At 36.9% G+C, this 23234-nt stretch overlaps 6 protein-coding genes and 1 long non-coding RNA gene across 7 annotated transcripts; 5 read left to right on the top strand and 2 right to left on the bottom strand.

The window, feature by feature from the left end:
* The first annotated feature begins 383 nt into the window (after positions 1–383).
* Positions 384–6594, top strand: LOC6641886 (protein FAM107B). The gene is made up of 3 exons (XM_002065376.4): positions 384–595; positions 5913–6117; positions 6177–6594. Exons 1-3 carry the CDS (start codon positions 535–537, stop codon positions 6466–6468), a joined length of 558 nt encoding a protein of 185 aa, XP_002065412.1. The 5' UTR covers positions 384–534; the 3' UTR covers positions 6469–6594.
* Positions 6595–7112: 518 nt separating this feature from the next.
* LOC6641887 lies at positions 7113–8766 on the bottom strand. The gene is made up of 5 exons (XM_023175733.2): positions 8017–8766; positions 7794–7963; positions 7646–7734; positions 7282–7578; positions 7113–7222 (listed from the first exon to the last, which is right to left on the bottom strand). The coding sequence occupies exons 1-5, from the start codon at positions 8709–8711 to the stop codon at positions 7187–7189; spliced, it is 1287 nt and encodes a 428-aa protein (XP_023031501.1). The 5' UTR covers positions 8712–8766; the 3' UTR covers positions 7113–7186.
* A 30-nt stretch (positions 8767–8796) lies between these two features.
* On the top strand, positions 8797–9702 carry LOC111518612. The gene is made up of 2 exons (XM_023175951.2): positions 8797–8920; positions 8977–9702. Exons 1-2 carry the CDS (start codon positions 8861–8863, stop codon positions 9625–9627), a joined length of 711 nt encoding a protein of 236 aa, XP_023031719.1. The 5' UTR covers positions 8797–8860; the 3' UTR covers positions 9628–9702.
* Positions 9703–11455: 1753 nt separating this feature from the next.
* Positions 11456–12919, top strand: LOC111518613. Its single transcript, XR_002724021.2, has 2 exons — positions 11456–11931; positions 11991–12919. It is a non-coding gene; the product is annotated as an uncharacterized LOC111518613 (long non-coding RNA).
* A 1739-nt stretch (positions 12920–14658) lies between these two features.
* LOC6642376 lies at positions 14659–18966 on the top strand. Its single transcript, XM_047010490.1, has 8 exons — positions 14659–14726; positions 15730–16146; positions 16206–16543; positions 16830–16955; positions 17270–17385; positions 17640–18070; positions 18159–18616; positions 18673–18966. Exons 2-8 carry the CDS (start codon positions 15749–15751, stop codon positions 18789–18791), a joined length of 1986 nt encoding a protein of 661 aa, XP_046866446.1. The 5' UTR covers positions 14659–14726; positions 15730–15748; the 3' UTR covers positions 18792–18966.
* Positions 18967–19025: 59 nt separating this feature from the next.
* On the top strand, positions 19026–20356 carry LOC6642378 (glyoxylate reductase/hydroxypyruvate reductase). The gene is made up of 4 exons (XM_002065380.4): positions 19026–19473; positions 19535–19872; positions 19930–20055; positions 20191–20356. Exons 1-4 carry the CDS (start codon positions 19067–19069, stop codon positions 20307–20309), a joined length of 990 nt encoding a protein of 329 aa, XP_002065416.1. The 5' UTR covers positions 19026–19066; the 3' UTR covers positions 20310–20356.
* LOC6642379 (intraflagellar transport protein 80 homolog) lies at positions 20342–23168 on the bottom strand. Its single transcript, XM_023175828.2, has 6 exons — positions 22896–23168; positions 22378–22834; positions 22096–22323; positions 21655–22034; positions 21018–21599; positions 20342–20959 (listed from the first exon to the last, which is right to left on the bottom strand). The coding sequence occupies exons 1-6, from the start codon at positions 23042–23044 to the stop codon at positions 20353–20355; spliced, it is 2403 nt and encodes an 800-aa protein (XP_023031596.1). The 5' UTR covers positions 23045–23168; the 3' UTR covers positions 20342–20352.
* Positions 23169–23234: the final 66 nt, after the last annotated feature.

The following is a 23234-nucleotide window of genomic DNA, read 5'->3' on the forward strand; positions in this document are numbered from 1 at the left end:
GGTTTGTTTGAGGGGGTTGCCTTGCATAAGCCGCCACCCCACTCCATCCCCTTCCCCTCACCTACTTGGCCAAATGAGGAAGCCTAAAATAGTTGCAGCAGCAGCAGCAGCAACAGCAACAGAAACAGCAATCGATTGTGCAGTCAGTTGCCCGTTGCATTTGGGGTCCGGTTACCATTATTTTCCACTGGCTCACACAGTTTTTTGCAGTTTCTTGTGTTGATAAGAACACGCCGCAGACCAAGAGCTCGAAAAGCTCTTTTCAAACGAAAACGAAAGCAACTGTGTTAATAATAATAACATATTAAATATATTTACCTAGACAGGGTAACAGCTGATTAACTCTAACTAACTGACCCTTTTTTTGGAGGGTTTCTCCAACTTGGTAGGCCATTTGAAACAAAACTGGCAAAACAATCAAAGCAACGTTTTAAATTGTGTGTTTTGTGTGTTATATAAATACTTTTTGGTGTACCTCTATCTATAAATTTTCAATATTTGTGTAAAGTTTCCATTTTATGTCCTGGCCTAACAATGCAGCGACCGGGCTCAAATATTTCATCAAACATCATGAGCCGTATGTCGGTCTTTGAAAGTGAGTGTTGTTTTTCTTTGAATTCCTCTGCCCTTTTTGTTTCCAATGGGGAGGTCTTTACAATTCTGCCATAGAGACAATAGAAGTGAAATCGTTGTGGCATGACTAAAAAGACATTGAAATATCGTATGTGGAGAGATGGTGTTAAATGATGAATGAAATGCCGAGTGGCATTTGCTAGATGAAAAGCTATAAAAGTTCGGAATCTGATAAGGTCGAAAGTGTTTCAAATGTCTAAGCTATTCTTTATGAGAAATTGCCAAACTCAGTTAGAAAACAAAAACTGGCAACATTGTTTACTTACTCGAATCATGCTTCGAATTGACACAAAAAGTACACTGTGAGAAAATTTTTTATTGTCAAATGAAATTAATATGAATAAATTGAATTTTAGGAATTGGAAATGTCAAAGTAGATTGAAAAAAATAGTCATATTAACTCATTATATAGCAAAAATTCTAAAACCTCATCAATTTACATTTTCATTAAAGCTTATTATGGAGCTCTTTCAACTAAATTGAATAAATTCTATATACTTTAAGTGGGGTTTAAAAACAGATTTTACACATATTGTTTACTAATAAACTTAAATGGAATTCGGAAAGAAATTTAACATTAACAGATGGTTGTCAGGTTATCAGGTCTGTTCTGGTCTACGAATAGTTTTAGAATTTGAAAACTAAATTAAAATATTTTTGAGGTGATACACTGACAAAAAAAAACTAACATAACTAAGTGAAGTGGGCAGAAAACTTAATTTAGAAACATAACGAAAGGGAAATGTCAATTTTGATTACGATAAAATTTAAAAAAATTTATTTGGACTCGAAAATGGCAACGTCTTATATCCTTCCAGGTTTTCAAAAAAATGTTTAATCTTGAAAAGAATTCTATACTATTAGTTTTCATCTAACAAGAGGGTAAAATAATTAAACCGACTATATGAAACTAGGCAAATCAGTTAGTTAATATAATTTTAATATATATCAAACTAGCTAAATCAGTGATTTACTATAATTTCAATCTAGAAGTGGATTAATGCAAACAAAATATCATTTCTTACCATGAATTTTTTGAAAATTTGGACAAAAAAAAACATTTATGTGGCTCATCTTGCAGATAAATGTTTTGAAGATTCCATAAATTAATTAAAAAATATTTTAAATTATGTTCTCTAAATTATCTTGCTTATTTTATCAGTTTCAGTTAATGAACTCCAGCAAGAAGAATAATTAATAAAAGATAAGAAAACAAGAAACTTTTGTGAAATTCTCTGTAAGCATCTTTTGTGCAGTGACAATTGAAGTTAATTAAATGACGAAAGCTGTTTAAATATTTTTTCCCCCATTTTGGGTAACAATGCTCTTGGCCCATGAAACGACATTCTTGCTTTCTGGTATTAAATATTTTAGCAAAATATAATGGCAAAAGTATAGAATAAAATTTCTATAATTCCTTTTTATTTACTTGGTTGATTTGTATGTCGGTTCTTAATTGTTAATAAGATTTATGTACTTTAACTTTCTAATATTTTTCATAATTCTATTAACATACAAACGATTCATTTTAAGATTTGTAAAAAACTTTTATTCTGAGTAATTTTGAATGAAAACAAGCAATAAAATCCACGCTGATCTGAGTCGTTAAAGTACTTGAGCTATTTTTCATTCTTCATCAACAACAACTTTCAATTAGCTGTCATACCATCTTCTTTTTCGCTCAATACAAGGAACAAAGTTCATTTGACAAATTTGCTGAAATCAATCAATCAATTTCATAAGATCCACACACACACACACACACACATACACACAAACATATTTTCAATATAATTCCGACAAATTATAGCCAATTCAGAAAAAAAAAAAACATTTGTGAGATTTTTTTTTTCGGTCTTTTGTCTTCTCATGCGAGATCATTAAATGACCATGAAAATTAACCTTTAACATTTGTAAGCCTGAAGCATAATTATGAAACGTGTGTATATCTTTTAAAGATATGCAAATGTCTCAAACAAGTTGCATATATACATACGTATTTTATATGGCACAATCGGAAATTGTATGCAAATCTATTTGATTAATTTGTCTTGTTCGATTTGCATTTGCATTTCTCTGGTTACAAAAAGGCTTAAGGGTCGGGGGACTTGCATCTATTCTAAAAGAGACTCATTGATTGGTTTGACGACTTAATGCCCCCAAAGGCATTAAGGCATTACGATACCATGCCATACCCTGCACTCTATAGAGTGGGCCATAGTTGGGCATGCCAACAGAGAGGCCTGTTTGAATGATTACGATTACGTTTACGATTACAAGTACGAGTCTGAGTCCGAGACGGAGTCGTTTAACAAGTTTTCACTTGCGCAATTTTTCAGCGCCTGTGTCCAGTAGTTCCAGCTTAGCCAAATGCGCGCAGAGCCATATTAGAAAATTGTCCAACTCATGTGGGTTAATGACGTCGTTCACACATGTCTCCATGTCTCCTCCTCGTCTTCAAACAATGTGGTTAGTTTGTCTGGGCGTGAAATTAACGCAAATGAAATAATGGCGGTGACTTTTCTAAAGGGTCGCCGTCGACGTCGCCCAACCCAAAACCCTCATACTAATTATATGCAATTTGTTTTCACCCGAAACCAGAAGCATAAATCAAATTGGCATCATAATGCAAGCCCTTTGTGGAAGGCCTCTATGTATGTACATACATATGTATGTGTGGAGTGTGTCTAATTTATGATATGAAGAAAAAAGAGAAATATATACTCGTATCAAGCGCACTGTAAGTTGTTTCTTTATGGTTACTAAATGAAAGTTGTTTGTCTTGCATTTTAAATGTATAAAGAGAAGAAAAGTTTTTCAAGCATTGAGACAAACGCACAACAAAAAAAAATAAAAATAAAAGAAGTTGATTAGAACTAAAGGCCAAGTTAGTTTAAGCCTAACAAGCCATGACATACCAGCACTACAGTTGAGTATTTGAAAAGAAAGTCAAACTTTAAAGATATTTATCAAGCTTTAACCTAACGCTGTCATGACTTGATTTCAAAAGAAAATAGGAAAAATTCATGAAAATATATAAGTGAAAAATGTAACTTTATAAAATATAACAAGCCGATGAAGATCAATTTAATTTGGCTTACTTTTAAGTCGAAACAAAAGAATTAATTAGAAAACTGTTATGCAAATTAAATAATATCAATCAATCAAGTGTTTTATTGAATTTTTTAACTCTTTTTATTCGTTTGAAACTTAGTACATTTCACAATAAAACTGAAACTTAACATTCTTTTGCAAGAATTTATGCATCTTATTAACATCTGCCTACTGAATATCATTATGAAGGTCGATTTTTTAGAGTCTCGTCTAAATGAATATGATTTTTTGAAAAAAATCATATACCAACATTTTCGATTTTTAGTTGATTGTTTAATTAACGTCAATGGTTCTAAAAGTTGTTTCTTACTTCACGAAACTTTCGGAAGAAAAATAGCAAATTGCATTCTAAAATTTGACGAAAAAGTCTCTAAATCTCTTTTGTCGTGGTTGAATTATACATTCTAAAGTAAATATTTTCCATATAAATAGACATCTAACTCTCGTTTAATCTTTTCCTATTTTGACTATAATGTTATATCAATGAATATAATAAAATTTATTTATTGAAAAAACTTTTAGATTGTTATTCTAGAGATTATCAGCATCCAAAAAGAATGCAATGAATATTTAAACAGAAATTGCTGTAGTTCAAATATGACTTAGAAGAGAACCTAAACAGAGTTGAAACTCAAAATAAAGTCTTTAAGTGCTTCATATTAATTTCTTTAGAATATTAAATAAACTATAACTACTAAATCTGAACAATAAAATATGAATACTTGCTACTTAAAAAGAGCCTTCAACTTAGTTTCATATTATTAATATTATTGTTATTAACATGGAAAGAAATATAATAGGTAAATACTTGTGAAGTAGAATTATCAGCAACTCTGAAAGAAATGCTTGATTTATTTTACTAAAATAATCAAATAAAAAATTTTAATAATAATCTTCTTGAAGATTAAATTCCTTGCCATAAATTTTGTTTGTGCAAACTAACTTTCCTATCCCAAATTGCAAAGTCTTTGCACTTGAAGTCTCCAATTGAATGAATGCATCAATTGATGCATTGATTGGATTTAAAGTTAAAGCAAACAAATTTATTATCAATATTGAACAATTAATATTGATTGACACGTATTGAACTAACAATATTGTGCAAATAAAAAGTGTTTAAAACAAACAATAATTCAATAAACAAATAATACTTAATGAAGCAAATTGAAGCAACAATATTTAGTTATAAATATTGCTAAAATGAAGTCTGTAAAACTGAGTCTGTAAGGAATTTCATAACTTCTTTTAATCTACAACAGATAAAACAAACTTAAATATTTGTTAATTGCGTTTCCATGTTAACAATTAAATTGTAATCCCATTATTTGCATTTGGCAGATATTTTCATTTAATTTTTTTGACACATTCTTTTAACTTTTCACCCATGCATTTTGCTTCACTTTGGGTTAAAGTCATTGACCCGTTTCCATTCATAACGCATATTTCAACGGCTTTATCTGGTTTTTGTTTGTTTCTGTAAGTATGTTGTGTCCCTTATCGTTGACTATTAATCTAGTTTAGGTTCGCTTTTGGTTTTTGGCAAGCCAATTTAACTAGTTCAGTGCTCCAAAATGTGTGGCCCCAATGTGGGCTAATACATGTATGATGATGGGTGAACAAAAAGAAGTTGAAGAAAGCAAAAGAACCAACTTGAAGCCGCCAGCCAGTTAGTTTTACAGAAAGCAAAAAAAAAAAAAATAAAAAATATGGCTATAGTGGTTTGGGTTCTTTTCTTATATGTAGTATATATATGTTTGTATATATTTGCTTTTTTTTTGTTACAACAAATTGACAATGACATGAATGAGAAGAAATATTTAACCTTAATAAACGACGGCAAGAACAACAATGAACACGGCAACACAGAAGACTGACTACGCTTTTGACGGCTTTTGTCTGTGGTTCGTGTTGTGTTTGTTGGTATTTTTTTTCTCTCTCTGTGAGCTGTGTGTGCCATGTGCATTGTATGCACAGACTGATTTATGGAACACTTCTTGGTTGGTCGAAGGCCAAGTGCCAATTAAACTTTGCCATTGCCTGCTAACTAACTAGGAAAGATTGTTGTTTCTTTCTTAAAGAGGCTCCCCCATCTGGAGAAAGCTTAAGGAATGAAAGAAAAAGATTTTTATTAATCAATAATTGAACTTTTCTTTATATTCATACAGATACTGCATTGACCCATAGTTTTGCTGAGGCTGAGAACTTAAGCGGCGAAGCCATGATGTCCATGTCGAGTTCCCCACCGCCCACACCCACTGGGGTACAAACGGATGCCGAGGGTCTGATATTACCCAAGAAGCTAATAAATCCCTGCATGGAGAATACAGATCGCAAAGAGTTGCATCGAGAATTAAAGTTCAATGCGCGCATGTAAGTCAAATAAATGAAAGGAAAACCTCCAAAAATTAATACTCTTTTGTTTTTTGTAGTGGCAAATCGGTGTTGAATCAAAAATCAGAACTACAGCGTGCCTATGACAAGCAAAAGGAACGTCATGCAGCTGCCGAGCATCAGCACCATTCACCGGATTCGGAAATAGTTGGCGGCATACCCAATCTGAAAGGGGAATTGGGTCGTGTGATTTTGGAGCGGGCCCAGAAACATGAGGCAGCTGCCCAGAAGCACGATGCCGAGGAGGCTGAGGACCGACAATATGTGAATCCCGAATATCTTAATGTGCGGGCCAAATTACGTGCAGCCACAGCGCATGGGCCGAATTAATGCTCGACGAAAAAAGAGATAAAACCAAATTCCGTATTCGGATGTTATCTAAAAAAAAAAAAAAACTCTAAATTGACTTAACCAAATTGTGTTGAATTAAAATAACGTTTTCTTTTTGTCACTTGATATTACTATGCAAATTATTTTATATGTCTAATTTTTAAGAATTCTTTTGTTAATGCAAAAAAGGAAGAATTAACCCAACTCAAATTTAGTCGTGTGCGTTGTCGAAAATATTGTATAAAGAATTTGTTTTTAGTTTCTTAACTGAGTATATAATTAATATCGATATATATATATATATATATAAATTTATCTCTTCCAATGTATAACTAAATGTAAACTAATTATAATAATTGTGTGTTAGTTTTTAGGATTAGGATTCAGGTTGAATTGGCGTGTGTTTAGTTTGTAAGCTCTGACGAGAAACAAATTGTGCGAGAGAGAATATATAGATGCAACTATTTTAATGCTATAATTATTAAATTGACAGTTTACAGAACCTTCTAAATATATATATATATATATATGTATACACCACACATAAATATATCTATATACAACAAGAAATCAATTTAGTTTCTGGTAATCAAATAAACATTGATTGTAGCGAAAACAACAAAAGTTAAAACCAAATATTTGAATTGAGTTATTAATATATAGAATTTATGATACATAGGTACATAGCAATGTTAGCAAATATGTAAATTGTGAGAAATTACGTTTTACTCATCTTCACTTTGCCCTTTGATTTCTAAAAAGATGAAATAATTAAAATCAGTTTTTCGTCAATTTTTGTTATTATTTGTTTACCTTTGGTTTCAACTGCTCTTGGGCAATAATATCTTGAGTTCGTTTAACTTCACTCTGAAAGAATTGCACTTCTTCCTGATAGTATAATAGATCATCTTTACATTTTTGCAGAGTATTACGCATTTCTTGCAACTCATTTTCAGTGCGATCCATATCCTCATCATAGGTCGTTTGCAATTGTTCAATACGAGACTTGTACTCTTCTATAGTTTGGGCATAGCTTAACTGACAAGATTGCCAGACGTATACATCCTGCTCGGTAAGAAGCTCAATTTTGGCCAATTCATCGGTTATGGCCTTTAAGAAGAAGAAAAAGGGACATTAGTAGACAAGTCTCTGCTTTTGCTTTTAGCTTCAAGCTTACCTCTTGAGCCAGACTATCAACAAAATTGGCTCGCTCCACAGCATCGTTGGCAAGATTTATAGAATAGCGTACCTCAATTGGATGCAAATCTAATACAAAGTTAACATATGTATATGAAATGGCTAATCTAATTGCCAAATCTACTCACAATCACAATCCAAACGTTTCAACTTGACATACTGACGTCTTGCAGCAAACTGGGAATTAACTGAAGCAGTTGGCTTACATTGAGAAAGTGCCAAAGTCAAGTCATCATGTTCAAGTTGCAATTTCTCAAAGGGTGCTGTCAAATACTTCAAATTATCATGTTGTGTATGTCTATAAGTATAAGAAATTAATATAAAAAGCTTTAAATTAAATATTTTTCTTACTTTAATAGACGCAATGAACCCTGACATGGATCAGTTTTGGTCTTGACATCGTCCTGTATGGCATCTAGTAGACGTATTATCTCATTAATATCGACTTTTAATTTCATTTTATCCAATTCTCTTTCCGTTTGCATACGTTCTAATATATCCAAATAGACGGTATTACGTCTTGTTTCAAACATGGCCAAATGATCGGTTATTGACCAACTGAATACTTTATACATTGGATCCAATTTGCCGCAACAAACATCACCTATTATCGTAAGTTGAGACTTTAGATATTCTATCAGAAAGCGAATACTTTGATTTCCGATATCTGATAATAAATAACGATATCTCATTAGCATCATTTCATTGAGATCCATGGCAAGAACTTTTGAATCAGTTGATAAAACAGTCGACTGAGATCTTCTTGCATTTGATGGCCTAAATAATGGTTTCACATCTGATAAATTTTGATTCGAATCACCAACATTTATGAATGTTGTCGATCGACGATTAGTGGACGAAAGATCCTCCAAAGTTTCCGTATAATTGTCAGACCCAAGCACTTGCCGGAGGAAGGCATCTCGACAAAGGCTCTTATCGGTTTGCACGGGTAAAGGAAAAAGATCAGCAGGTAAAACGTGTTGCTTGCCTTGCTTAATTAGACGGCTAAAACGATATTTTTCTTTAGTGCTTCCCGAGCGAATCATTGTGTTTGTATTATTTTTTTTTTGCTTTTTGGTTTTGTTTGTGTATTTTTTGAAGTATTTTAGTCTACTGACATTAGCTATCAAAAATATTCAGTTTCGTATAAATTTCGGTAGAAAACAAAACAAAAAAATTAAAGAGAAATTTTAAAATGGAGTGCAAAAGGAATACACCTTCAGCTGGGGATAATGCTAACCACGCTTCAAAGAAGGTAAACATTTAATTTGGTAAGATCAATTTGTATGAAACACTCTTGATTCCACACAGGTTCAACAGGTCATGGCTCGTATTATGCCACGGCAAATAGGCGATTCGGCCAATAATACGACAAGTCTTTATCCAGGCGACTCATCGCCCTCTATTGTTCGTCAGCTGATTGATTCACCTGCCGCTACAAGATCTGAATCCTTTCTAGCCCCTAACTCTAATGCCATGCATCTTTTAATCAATTTGACCACGATTGTCAGTACTCTAAAAAGACTGGCTATACGGGCTGGCCAGCTACCCTTTCGTTTTGCCAGCATGGAGGCTTTCCAACGTTTGAGGATGCTCTATTTGTCGGCCAGAGAGATGAATGCATCGTTCCTGAAGGCCATCAATCGTTCACGTACCACGGATCCCATTTATAATATTAGCGATATGGATGAAGAAGAGTTGACAAATGTTTTGAACTCGGAATTTATGGTGCATTGGCTTACTCGACCGATGGCAGATTGTTCCTTATTTTCTTTGGACTCCACAACCATTGAACTGGGTGCCCATTATTCCCAACGGGACGAACGATTGGTGTCAAACAACATTGTGGGCATGAATATGAGTTTTATCCAATGGCAATCGACTGTTTGGCCTCATATTGCATCTACCATAACCGAGGCGGCTGCGCATTTAGAGTCGGCAACTGCACATGTAATTCGATAATGTAGGACCTAAACAGATAAATGAATTTAAGTTTTGGAATTAAACAAAAATGTTAAAGATTTAATGATGACAAAATTTTGGTTGTTTCTTTTTTTGGAAAACGTACTTAACAAATGTCTTAGGGATCGCCATCATCTTGCAACTGCCACAAAAATAGTTGGTTGTCCTGAATAGCAAAAATCAAAACATTCGACCGCTAACTTGGGTAATTTGGACGTTTAAATATCCTAATTATTCCTTGACTGATTCTCTGGGTAGATTGTCTACACTTGGGTCTTCCACTTTACAGTATTGGCTTCAAAACAACTAATTCAGTTTGGTAAGAACAAAATGAACGCAGCTGAATTTAATCAAATTTGTAATGTATGTATGTATGTGTAATCCACGTAAAGATAAGATGATAAGAGACAAAAAAGTTGTCCGTTTAAAATCGTTTTTTGAATCCACCGTTCTTGCTGCTCCGCTTAAGGATGTAAAGGCTTTTCAGCAAGGGTTAGGAATTCATTTAAGACAAAATATTTTAGAATTCTTTGTGGAATTCGAATCTGGTGGACGATTATGCAATCATTAATAAGTCAATTAAACTAATCCTATCTTATACAATCCTTTATTATTTTTAAAATTATATTGCAGTCTATTTAAATAAAATTTAAAATAGAAGTATGAATGTATAATGGACTCAGAAACTTTAGTTTTTGGAGCATTCTTTAAAAAACATGGAAGTTATATTGATATAACTCCCTTTTTCTGGACAATATATAGTCGGGGTATTGTATTACTTTTTATAGTTAATTAAGATGGTGAAAATAATCTTTTCAGTAGGTTATAAGTAAAATTTCTAAACGTTTGATCCATTTGTGACTTATTTTTAAGCATACGTTGTTGTATACATAATAATTATGAATATATATTCAAACATTCAATGTTCATAATTTAACTTTACAATAGATAGAAAATTTACTTGATAGAGCACCAAATTTTTGACAATTTTAAGATAAAAAGCCATTTAAGGGTCAATCATCTAGGATATTCTGGTCTCTTAATGTACATTGCTTTGGCAGCTTCCTTTTGGGCATTTCTTACTTTTGAGCCAATTTAATACGCCCTTATTAAAAAAGTATAGAAACCAACACAGTAAACGTAAAAGAAGTAAATTCAAAGCCAAAATCATTCTCATAATTAGCATTCGGATGTAAGCCAACGGCAGTTGGCTAAATTACGACCCGTGCCTCTGTGATGTCAGTCAAAAAAGTTACGAGTTACATGCAATGGCATTCGACGTCGACGTCGACGTCAATGTTGACTGCAATGTTGACACCTGTGTGTCTGTCAGTGTGTGTGTGTGTAACTGTAAATTAAACAGTGGCAAAAAATCCAACACAAAAGAGATACTACAAGCAAATTGTGTGCGCACGCCATCTCTCCCACGCTTCTCACGCTCCTCACGCTCTCACACTCATCGCTTCCACGTTGCTTACTCTCACTTACTTGCTCCCTCGCCCACTATTGTCTCCCTCTCTCACACATATGGGGCCGCCTGTTGTGGTCTCAATTCGTTGGTTCTCTTGGTTGCTGTGACGTAGGGGCCCCAGTGTGATGTTGCTTTGGGGGGCAATTTTCTCTCTCTTGCTCCATCACTCTCTTACTCACTCTGCTCAGTTTGTCTCTCTCATACACACAAAAATCCATTCGCTTTGGCGTTTGGCTGGTTGTTGGGGCTGCTGGTTTGGCGTTGTGTGTGTAGTTTCATTTACTTGCTATCGGGCTTTGTGCGCCTGTTCCCTCGTATCGCGTAGAGGGACCTGCCTCAATGTTGCGCGTTGATTTTTTTGTAGGGAGCCTACACGAAAAATTAGTGACGCTTTGCTTTTTTACGTCTCTTTTTCTTTTAGCGTTACTTAAAGTTGGCCCGTTCGTGAATTCTCGAGGGTGAGGAGGAACGAAGTGGTCGACCTTTTTTATGTCTTTTAGCGCTTGCGCGAACCGAGATCAGACGCCCACGTAGTGTTGCAATTTACCGCATAGACCAACATAGACAGAGACCTCCCCCCACCCCCACATCGATGGAGGTTGCAGAGTAACTGGAGTGACTTTGCAGCTTTGTAGTTTGCAGCTTGGGCCACCATTTTTGATTTCGATGGCTCTGTAGTTGGTTTATGAAGCAAACAGAATGAGGCACAAGGCTGGTGCGCCTAGGGATGCTGCTGCTTGTGCCGCGGCTTGGCCTTGACATTCGCCGTTAACTTTAACCGCGTGATCGAAATGATGATGATGATGGCCCCCCAAAGGCGAAAACTTTACTTGGTAAGCTTTCATTTCAAGCAACATACTTATACAATTTTACCGTTATACTCTCACCACAGTGGCTCTTGTCAACGTTTCTTGAATGCTGAGCACTTGTTCAACAAACCGCAGTTCACGGTAACGGTAAATGACTTCAAACCACCCCCGACCATCTAGAGGCAACCACATTGACATCGACAGCGACGGCGACAAGCCGAGGTCACAGCTGATAGACAGCTGTCTTCTGGTTACGTCAGTCAAAATGACGCATCGTGTTTTGGTAACAGGAAAGCATAAAACACAAAGCAGAGATAAACAGAGCGTGGTCGCGCGCCACATCTCTCTCTGCAAGAAGACGGGTGGGGAGGAAAACTGATGGGGATACTGGAGCGAAAGCGGCACAAAAAGAAAATCCACGAAGAAACAAAAGAATATGACCAAAAAACCAAAGCAAAAGCAAAAACACACCCAGACGCAGAAAATGTAACGCAAAAGTAACATAACACAAAAGAGCGCCATCATCAGAAACCACCCCCGCAACTCTGAATGCAATTAGCTAGAGTGCAACAGACTCTAGCATGGGAAAGAGAAACAAAAAATGAAAAAAGAAAACAACACACTCACTCTTCCAAAAAACAGGGCTCATAATCTTGCAAGCGCCTGGTCCTGGGCGTTTTTATTGTTGTTGTTGGCTTTTTCGTTTTGGGGAGCCCTGCAATTATTTGTCGCGACGCAACGCAACATGACGCCAACGCTAACGGCAACGCCAAACAATTCTTATGTGTGTTTGCTTTTGTGGTGTGTGTGTAAGTATGTGTTGTGTGTCTGTGAGTATGAGAAAGTCAACAACAATGACCGACGAAAGTGGAGAGAACCTTGTGAGTATTTTATGAGCGCCTGTTGCTTTGCGGACAAAATTTGAGCAGATCCGCTCACAAAAAAACGGCATTATATACAAAACAAACAAAAGTGAACGACCATTGAAATAAATAGTTTTCGTTACAGTGTGTATGAGTGTGTACCGCGTGTGTGTGTATGGGTAGGTTCCACAATAAGACAGCGTTCCAATAACCTGACGTTCCCCCATTCCAATTGGAAACTGAAATTACTGCGGCCCCAACAAATCACATGGGAAAAATCCCCAACTGGTATTTTAAGCAGGCGCACAGATTAAACCAGCTGCAGGCCAGTTAAAGAGTTTATTATTATTATTTTTTTTTTTATTTCTGTTTTGGCTAAAGTGGATGCAGATAAGAAGGAACGGAACGATGACAAACATCGCTTGGAGAGACATACGTGGGCTGCATACAAATATACATACGTACGAATGTATGAAGCGGTTTGCTCGAGCACAATATATAGAAACAATGGGTAATTACATTTGAAACACTTGGCCAAGACGTGCTGAAACAAAATTCTAAAGATCACCAAATATCGGAAACTTTAATTTCTTGTGCCTTTTGCATTAATTTTGATCGTAAGTGGGCAATGGTTAAAAGAAAGTATATTCAGATATAAATACATATTTATACTTTTATTCTCGATCAGCACAACGTATAAAATACTTTTCCTCTCACAACATTATTCAGTTTCTCTTTACTCCAGTTACTGTACCTACATTTGTTTGACATTCAATGGGATTAAACAAATATATTATCAAAGTTATGGCTTAAGAATAACTTGATTGAAGTTTGTGGTTTGGTAATGTATCTACAATGTATGGCATACAACAATTATTACACATCTTTGATCAGTATAAGAAGATCTGTCGCCATACTGATGTCCATCTGTTCGTGCGTCTATTTACCCCATTCACATTCCATTTAAAGTTAAGGTTTATCACACAGGTGGAAAAACATCTTAACGGATTTGAATAACACATGCCTATAAATAGATGCCAAAATCCGGCTCAGAGGCGAGAACACACACTCAGAATCTGATTGAATGGTTCCTTTGCTGTTCCTTTCCTGATTCTTCGTTGTTCCTTTGCTTAGTGAAGCGAATTGGAATTGTTGCAGAGGTTTTGAATAAAGTTAAAAGGAACTAATCATCACGGACGAAAAATAGAGTTTGAGATTAAAGAATTGAATTTTTAATTTAAGCAATTGTGTGTATAAGTAATTACTTGCTACACTTTAGATTGATGGTCTATATCTAGATCTATGGTCTATATAATATATGTAGGCTATTTTGAATTTTGAAGGGGCATTGCATTTTTTTTTTCGAATCGTTAATAATCGGAAAGCATTTTGCCAAAGTCTCAAGTTAACTGAAGTAAAAAGAAACTGATTTATACAGAAACTCAGAAACTAAGAACCAGTTTTGAAATCATTTTTCTTGTTTTCAATTAAGAAATCATTGAAAAACTGTCAATATTGAGTGCGAGTCTTCCTAAGAAATTTCTGTTTATGCAACATTTAAGGCAAACTCATTTTTGTCATTGGATCCGGAGAATAGCTGCATTCGACGTAGAAATTAATATTTCAATAATGTTAATATTTTTTCAATGGTATTTCGAATAAATAATTCCAGCAAATTCATATCTCTGACAAAATTTATTTTACAAATTTCGTTTTTTGACCCCTTTTTTAAGAGACTTGATTACACCGAATTCAATTTCAAAACAAAATAATTCTCTTTACAAAAGCTATTGCCTATCAATAATCATAAAATCTGCCCTCTCCTTATTAAACTTTTTTGTGTTATCTGATGATTCTCTGCGATATCAGTTAGAGTGACTCTATATAAAAGGCATAGCTTTGACTTTTCAGTCAGTCGTGAGGCAAACGTACAACAGTTAAGATTCTAACAAAACGGTAAGAGCAAATAAACAAACGACTTATTTAAGAGAGAACAAAAGAGTGAAGCAAGTGGAGAACGAACAGAGATTGTGAAAGCTTTTCAAATGATCCTCCCATTCGAAAAGGCCCAGCGAGTGATTTAGTTGACTTTTTTGCTTTGTGCAGAGAATTTGTTTGTTAGACAAGTGCCGAAAAAAAGTTTGTAATCTTTTTTTGTAATACTCTTACACGAGTTTAAGAGAGTGAGAGAAAGAACGAGAGAATCACTTGGAAATTGGTCCATATGATACATACATACATATATAATTAATATCAATGCGGAATTTTTCCACTATCTCATTAATAAAATTGTCAAATTATAAAAATAGTGTAAAGACAATTAGATAAATAAATGAATTGAACGATTCTTTTATGAATTTCACCATAAATCTTGTAGGGGATTCCTCTGAATATTCATTTTTGCTTACGAATTTCTTAAAGTACATTAAAATATTCATATAATTTATTTTTAACCTAATTTTTTGTTAGAATTATGTGTCGATGAGACTCTGACGTTGGCATTTTTCAAGTGTCAAGATAATGAAAAATGTACTAAACCCCCTTTTGACTTTGGTTGATATTGTCGCAACCTTTTAAACAAAACAAAAAACCTTAAAACATTCAGTTGAGGATTTTTATTTCGTTCAGGCTTTTGAAATTTATGTATTTTTTTCTCACTCTTATAAACTTTTGAATAATATAGAAGAGTAAAACTTAGGAACAGCTGAGCTGAATGGTAAAATGCTAAACAGGTTTGCAGGTTTATCAACAACAATCATCAGTCGGCGTCTACTGGCTGAGACTTCGTTCAAATTCGGGTGTGTAGCTCAGTTCTGGGTTAAGCTCAGATCTGTTAAGAACGTTCTCGGAAATTATATATACATACAATTATACCTAATATGGATCCAATGACAAAATTATTGCTTGCCTTGTCATTGGCTTTGTTCATATCAGTTAATAATGCTTCACTTTTACACAGAGCCAAAAAGAATCAAACCATGTCGACGGGTAAACCATTTAAAGTAATTGTTACACATCCGGAAGTCCCACAAGAGGGTTTGGATATTCTAAAGGAGCACTGTGAGATTATTCAAGTGAACAGTTTGCCCACAAATCGTGCCGAATTACTGGAGAAAATTAAGGGTGTCGATGGTGCCTTCTGGGGTGGTCATGAGAAGCTGAATGCCGAGGTACTCGATGCTGCTGGTCCTCAACTGAAGTCGGTATCCACCATGTCGGCGGGTATTGATTTTGTCGATGTACCTGAACTCAAGAAACGTGGCATTCCTCTGGGTCACACGCCCACAGTCCTAAATACAGCCGTGGCCGATTTGGCTGTTGGTCTGGTCATAGCAGCTTCCCGTCGTTTCCAAGAGGCACGCAAGAAGATCGACACGTAAGTTTTGTATTATGAATTTGAAGTAAATTCTCATTTCATTTTGATTTTTTTGACAGCGATAACTGGGAGAACTATCATTTGAACTGGCTGTTGGGTCAGGATATTCGTGATTCCACTGTGGGTTTCTATGGCTTTGGCGGCATTGGCCAGGCCATTGCTAAGCGTTTGCTGGGCTTTGATATCGATCAGGTGCTCTACACAACCCGCCGTCGTGTTCATAAGGAAATCGAAGAGGAACTCAAGGCCAAGAAGGTTGATTTCGATACTTTGCTGGCCCAAAGTGATTTCATTGTCATTGCCTCGCCCTTGACTGCTGACACACAGGGTGTCTTCAATGCGACTGCCTTTAACAAGATGAAGGAGACAGCAATTCTCGTGAACATTGGCCGAGGAAGTAAGTCACCCTACCTATGAAGGGTATATTCATTATGATCAGAAGTTTGCACAGAAGCAAGCAACTGGTGTTCATTCATGGGTAGATTATGACCCAATCTTCGCAGAGTTGTTGTTAGATCTAGTTTACCCATAGTTCACCTTATGCACCTTATAACTGTTCCGAATTGAGCTGTTAAAGCTTTAAAAGTAGCGTAGACCTACTTAAACAAAATCAATTCGCCACAACAAAAACAAAAAGCCACGTATTGAGATTAATTTAATGACTTTTCTTATCACATTTTCAGAGATTGTTAACCAGGATGATTTGTACGAAGCTTTGAAGTCAAATAGAATCTTTGCCGCTGGCCTAGATGTCACAGATCCCGAACCATTGGCCCCCACTGATAAATTGCTAACCTTGGATAATGCCGGTAAGTGAAATAGTCCCCTTATCGCCTTCGATTTCCCCCCTTCTTATCGCTTGTGCTTGATGATTGTACAAATATTTCTTAAATTCCGACTTGGTGGTAATGATTGAACAAAAAAAAAGTTGTGTTAAGGTTTCGTGAAGGTTATGGAGGAAATTTTTAGGCTGTGAACATATCACTCAATGTTTGTCAAGATATTTACAATGTCTCTCTTTAATTTTTTAAGTTCTATCTTATCACTTTGTCTTATTTTCGACCTCTCGCTTATCTAGACAATTTTTGTGTAATCTAAACACTTGACTTGGCTTCAATTTCAGTTGTCCTCCCCCACATTGGCTCGGCGACGAAACGTACCCGTGCCGAAATGGCCACAATTGCTGCCCACAATGTGCTCCGTGGTTTGGCTGGAGAGCCCATGTTTTCGCCCGCCTACTAGGAATATATTGGACTAAGGAAATCAGTTAACTGTGAAAGGTTGTTTCCAAATGGCCTTGATAATAATTGCAACTACAATAAACATAAATGAAAGTCAAAGTTACTTAATTAAAGTATATTTGCATAGTTGTTTATATTTTAAGTATGAGAAAAAAACTATTGAATGGAGGAAAAGCTTAAGCGTATGTTATGAGCTTAGAGAGCGCCTCCTACATTGCCCCTTAAAACGAAAAGCTTTTTCATTTAGTTTAGTTGACTATCGACCTTCATAATCGTGAAATGTCGTCGGTTCGCAAGGCATTTAAGGTGCTTGTTTCCCATCCCAATGTCCCTTTGCCGGCCTTGGAGTTGCTACGCTCTCGAGGAGCAGAGACAATCATCTGCCAGAGTGTGCCACCATCAAGGGAGGAGATCCTGCAAAAGGTTCCCGGTGTGGATGCCATCTTTTGGGCTCACTATCAGGCACTGAATGCTGGAATATTGGATGCAGCTGGTCCCCAGTTACGTTGTGTCAGCACCATGTCATCGGGCATAGATTTTGTCGATGTGCCCGAATTTAAGCGTCGTCAATTGCCCTTGGGTCACACACCGGGAGTTGTCCAGAATTCTGTGGCAGATCTTGCCATTGGCTTGATGATTGCAGCCGGACGCAATTTTCATGCCGGTCGCTATCAAATCGAAAGGTAAACATCAGCTGTTGGAAAGTTTTCAAAGCTTTTTTGTTTTGCCAGGGTTGTCTACTTGACTGAATTATTTGAATTCACTATTCAGTTCACAGTGGCAAACGGAACAAATTAATTGGCTGATGGGTCATGAAATACGCGATTCTGTGATTGGTTTCTTTGGTTTTGGAGGCATAAGTCAGGCCATAGCCAAGCGTCTGCAAAGCTGGGATGTGGCCAAAATCATTTACCACACTCGCACCCGCAAGGCAAACGATGTGGACCTCAAGGCTGAGCATGTTCCCTTTGAAACCTTATTGAAGGAAAGTGATTTTCTGGTTGTGGCTGCTCCATTGACCGATGAAACTCGTGAAAAATTTAATTCCAAAGCCTTTAAGCAAATGAAATCGACATCGATATTTGTGAATGTGGCCCGAGGAGGTTTGGTCAATCAGAAGGATCTTCATGAAGCTTTGACAAAGGGCACAATCTTTGCCGCTGGTCTTGATGTCACTACACCCGAACCACTACCCGCCGATGATCCAATCTTAAAGCTGCCCAATTGTGGTAAGTTTGCAAGTTTAATTACTATATCAAGATATTAAAAATTTCCATTTTTGCAGTTGTTCTACCTCATCTGGGCACCCAAACCATGAAGACAACTATTGAAATGAGTTTGCTGGCTGCAAATAATATATTAAATGCCATTGAGGGTAAACCTATGATTAGACCTGCCTATTAAAAAGGAAAGTTAAACAATCTTTCAATTATTTAAGACCAAGTGCAGCACAAAAATAACCACTTTCCTTTGATATTTCAAAATTATTTGAATATTTTGTACAAATATTTTTGTATGCTCAACTCTAAAGAGAAAAATATATAATTTTTGTATACTCTTTCATCAGAAAAAGCTTTTACTTATCACTTGTGTAACAGTTAATTATCAGAGAGCTTAACTCTTCACACTTGGCTAGACGTATTCAGTCTTTAGAGAATCGTTCGTCAGCACAGTGCAAAATGTCCTCCACTCAGCCAGCATTTAAAGTTCTTATTGGCCATCCAGATGTTCCGGAAGAAGCCATTGATTTGCTACGTAAAAACAATTGTGAAATAGTTCAGATTTTAAGTGAACCGCCACAGCATCGCATTGAATTGCTGGAGAAAATCAAAGGCGTCGACGCTGCCCTCTGGAATAGTCGTGAGACACTCAATGCAGAGGTTTTAATTGCTGCTGGACCGCAATTCAGAGTAGTATCTACCATGTCATCGGGCATTAATTTCATACACTTGGAAGAGTTGAAGAAACGTAACATTCCCTTGGGTAGCACACCGAAAATGTTGAGCATAGCCGTAGCTGATTTGGCGGTTGGTCTACTAATAGCAGCAGCACGACGTTTTGAAGAGGCACGTAGGAAAATTGATAGGTAAGTGGAAAATCGAATATGTCACAGTTGTTCTGATAGACAGTTTCTTTTTTTTTTTTAGTGATCAATGGGAGGATTTCCGTCTCAATTGGTTGGTGGGTCAAGATATACAAGGCTCAACTGTGGGTCTATTTGGTTTTGGTGCTATTGGGCAGGCTATAGCACAACGTTTGGCTGGTTTTGAGATTGAACGAGTTCTTTATACTACACGTAGTCGAGTGAATGCGACAATAGAAGAGAAATTGAATGCCACAAAGGTTGATTTTGATGTTTTGTTGGCCGAAAGTGATTTCATTATCATTGCTGCTCCCTTGACTCCCGAAACACAGGGCATTTTTAATGCCAAAGCCTTTAACAAGATGAAGGAAAACTCTGTTCTAGTCAATATTGCAAGAGGAAGTAAGTTTAGCTTAAGTTTAAGTTTGAACTTGAAGATATAATTTTGACTTTTCTTAGAACTTGTTAATCAGGATGATCTATATGAGGCTTTGAAAACGAATAGAATATTTGCCGCTGGTCTAGATGTCACAGATCCTGAACCTCTGCCACCCAGTAACAAGTTATTAACTCTGGACAATGCTGGTAAGAGAAGAATATAATTGCTTGTTTTTTTGTTATCATTAAGTAGTCTTATCTATGACATACACTTGCAAAACTAAGCCCACACTCTGTTACTAACCTTTTTGTGACCTTTACTTTACTTTACTTTACTTTTAGTTGTCCTTCCCCACATTGGCTATGCCACAGAACGATCACGCCTTGAGGCTGCCATACTGGCTGCCCAGAATATCCTTTGTGGCTTACATGGCAAGCCAATGCCATCGCCTGCCTACTAAGTTGTCCCAGAAAAATATATAATAAATCGTTTATTTGTGATTACTAATCATTGAGATCATCTTTATCATCTTGGGTACTATAAGCTAAGTAGACAGCTTCCCATTCATCACGTTGCAGAGCCTTCAAATAACGTCGCCTCTCGTCGAGTACTTTCTGCAGTATATTGACATCTGTGAGTTGCTCCTTTTCATGTTTCTGGGCAATTTCCAAGGCTCTTTTCCAATTGTGCATACGTAGATTAAGAGCTACAGCTTCAATATACTTTCGATTATGCATTAGGATAGTTTCTGCCTCCAACATACGACCCAACATCAAAGAATTTTCAGCCATTTGTTCGGCACTCGATGGCGTCAAAGTCTTCAGATGTTGCAGATAACTGACCTTATCAATTTGCAAAGCGGCTGAGTAGGCCTCTTCACTGAGTTGCAGTTGATGTTTGCGTGTGGCCACGGCAGCCAAAGTGGCCCACAAGCTGGCATGTTGGCCCAGACGACAGATTTTGAGGGCCTGTTGCCATTGTCCTTCGAGCAGAGAACGATGCAAAACTTCACAATGAATATTGACATTGAGAGGAAGCAAAGCGCCGGCACAGCGAAAAGTTATAACAGCATCCTCAAAGCTGTCAATGGCCACATGTTTGCAAAATTCTCTAAAAACATAAACTATTAAAATAACAAATAGATTCGGGAATATCTAAATTATCTTACGCTGTGTCTAGTGTGATGGTGGTCAATGCTATAATTGTGGGATCACTTGCACCTTCGCCAGGACAATACCAAATGCTATAGCAGGCATCGTGTACACCTACCAAAATATTCGTCTCACTGGCCCACTTAATGTCGGTCAATTGGGTGCCAATCTTATAGATTTCATCTTGATTATTGGATATACGTTCGGTGCCTCCTCCTACTGCTCCGGTTGTGGTTCCGCCACCGCCTCCACTCAAATTTCTCGTCTCACATATATAGAGCTCTCGATTGCCATCGATGAAGGCCACAAACTGATCATCGGCAGTGCCTGCTCTACAGGCTGCAATCTCTGACAATTGTTGTTTGGCTCTCAGTGAGTGTGGTTCGTATTGACGCGAAGCTCCTGGCATTAAATCGAACAGATGCAATACAGTTGTATCAGAATTATCCCTAATGGCCAGAACATCTAAGCCCAGAGAGAGTGAACGCCAGTTGAGCAATGGCAATTGAGCCTGCGAGCCAGGATAACGTGGATTCAGATGAAGACGTCCCGTATAGGTATACACCCAAATGGAGGCGGCATCCAGAACCATGAAATATCTTAAAGAAAGCTTACAGAATTGAGTTTATAATTTAGTCATGGATTTTTACTTACTTTTTGCCCACTTCAATGACTCGCACATCATTTCGACCATCAATTATAATCGGAGTATTAATATATTTCTCATTGTATATGTGAATTTGGTGTGTGGTGGCCACTACCAGATGACCATAGCCCAAGGCCATGTTTATGACACGCTGCGGAAAATCCAAGACATCCTGTGTACCAGTTGCAATGTCCTTGAGAGCAATTGACTTGCGACTTGTACTGGTGGCCTTGAGATTACGTGATATAAGCTGCTCTTCAATGGCATAGGCAACAATCAATTGTCCTGTGGAACTGCCGCAAGCTACTTGAGTGCCATCAGCCGACCAAGCGAGCGTGTAGAAGGATCCTACGCTGGGAGCAGTGAAGCGGGCACTATTGTAGGTCCACTAACAAACAAAAGTACCCACACTTTAGATAGGAAAATTGAAATTAAATAACTTTACTTACTCCTGTACTGTGGCACAATTTGAGCATGTTGAAAGTGCCAATCAATAGAAAGTCCTTTTCGGGATTGAATGCCACACTCGTAATGGCGTATTCCTCAGCTGAACTTGTATAGAGATTGGCTCCTTGAGCATCCCAGATTTTAAAACGAAAATCCTCACCACCCGAGGCAATGATATTCGATTGTTGGGACCAACTCAAAGAGAGAACCAGACCATCATGGGCACGCCACTAAAAAATATCCTTATTTAATGACTCACTTCCTGCTTTTTCACTTAAACTTACCCTTATCAACTTGCTATTGGCTGCCAAGGGTTTTATGGATATATGACCACCTTGACAAAATACGATCGAAGTGGAATTCGGTGACCACCGAGCACATCTTATGGACTCATCACTTTGAATGACTGTGGAGCGCAGCATGCCAGATCGTGACCAGATCTTAATGACACCATCCTCGCCAGCTGTTAGCAAGCCCGCCGCATCGGGACTCCAACGACCAGAACTAATGGCAGCCGTATGAGCCGAAATGCTACGCTCCACTCTGGCACTCTTATTAAGGATAATGAAACGTCCATCATTGCTGGATATAAGCAAGGTATCACTGCCCTTGCCACCGCCGCTGCTGCGTCCACCTAGGAGCAACCAATGCAGATCCGTGGGTATAAAATCATCCGGCAATTTGGCCACCTCAACAGAATCGCGACTAACATCGCTCCATTTGTAGATTTGATGGTCATCACTAAGAACGAAAACAAAGTCTAAAAACTTGAAAATATAAGATTATAAACTTCTAAGTTTACCTCACAAAATAGATCTCCTCATTGCTGCTCCAGTCTACACAACTTAGAGGATAATTCTGCGAGGATTGAGTATTATTACTGCCGGCATCGGGTGAAGTTTCGACAGATTTTATGGAACTCTTCTTGCAAATACGAGTTCTTAGCTTCATTCTAACTAACTAACTGATTTTCTGCCGTTTAGTTTTTCTACTCGTTTGTTTTGCGTCTTTTTCAGTTGCCATGACAAAAAGTTGCTTATCGGTTGCTAGGTAATCTTATTCGGTTGTTGTCTTTGCTAAGTGGTTTGCTTATAGACTAAATAAGTTTTTGCTTTTCTTCAGTTTGAATTATTTAAGTATT

Source organism: Drosophila willistoni (assembly GCF_018902025.1).
Source record: "Drosophila willistoni isolate 14030-0811.24 chromosome 2R unlocalized genomic scaffold, UCI_dwil_1.1 Seg167, whole genome shotgun sequence".
NCBI lineage: Eukaryota > Metazoa > Arthropoda > Insecta > Diptera > Drosophilidae > Drosophila > Drosophila willistoni.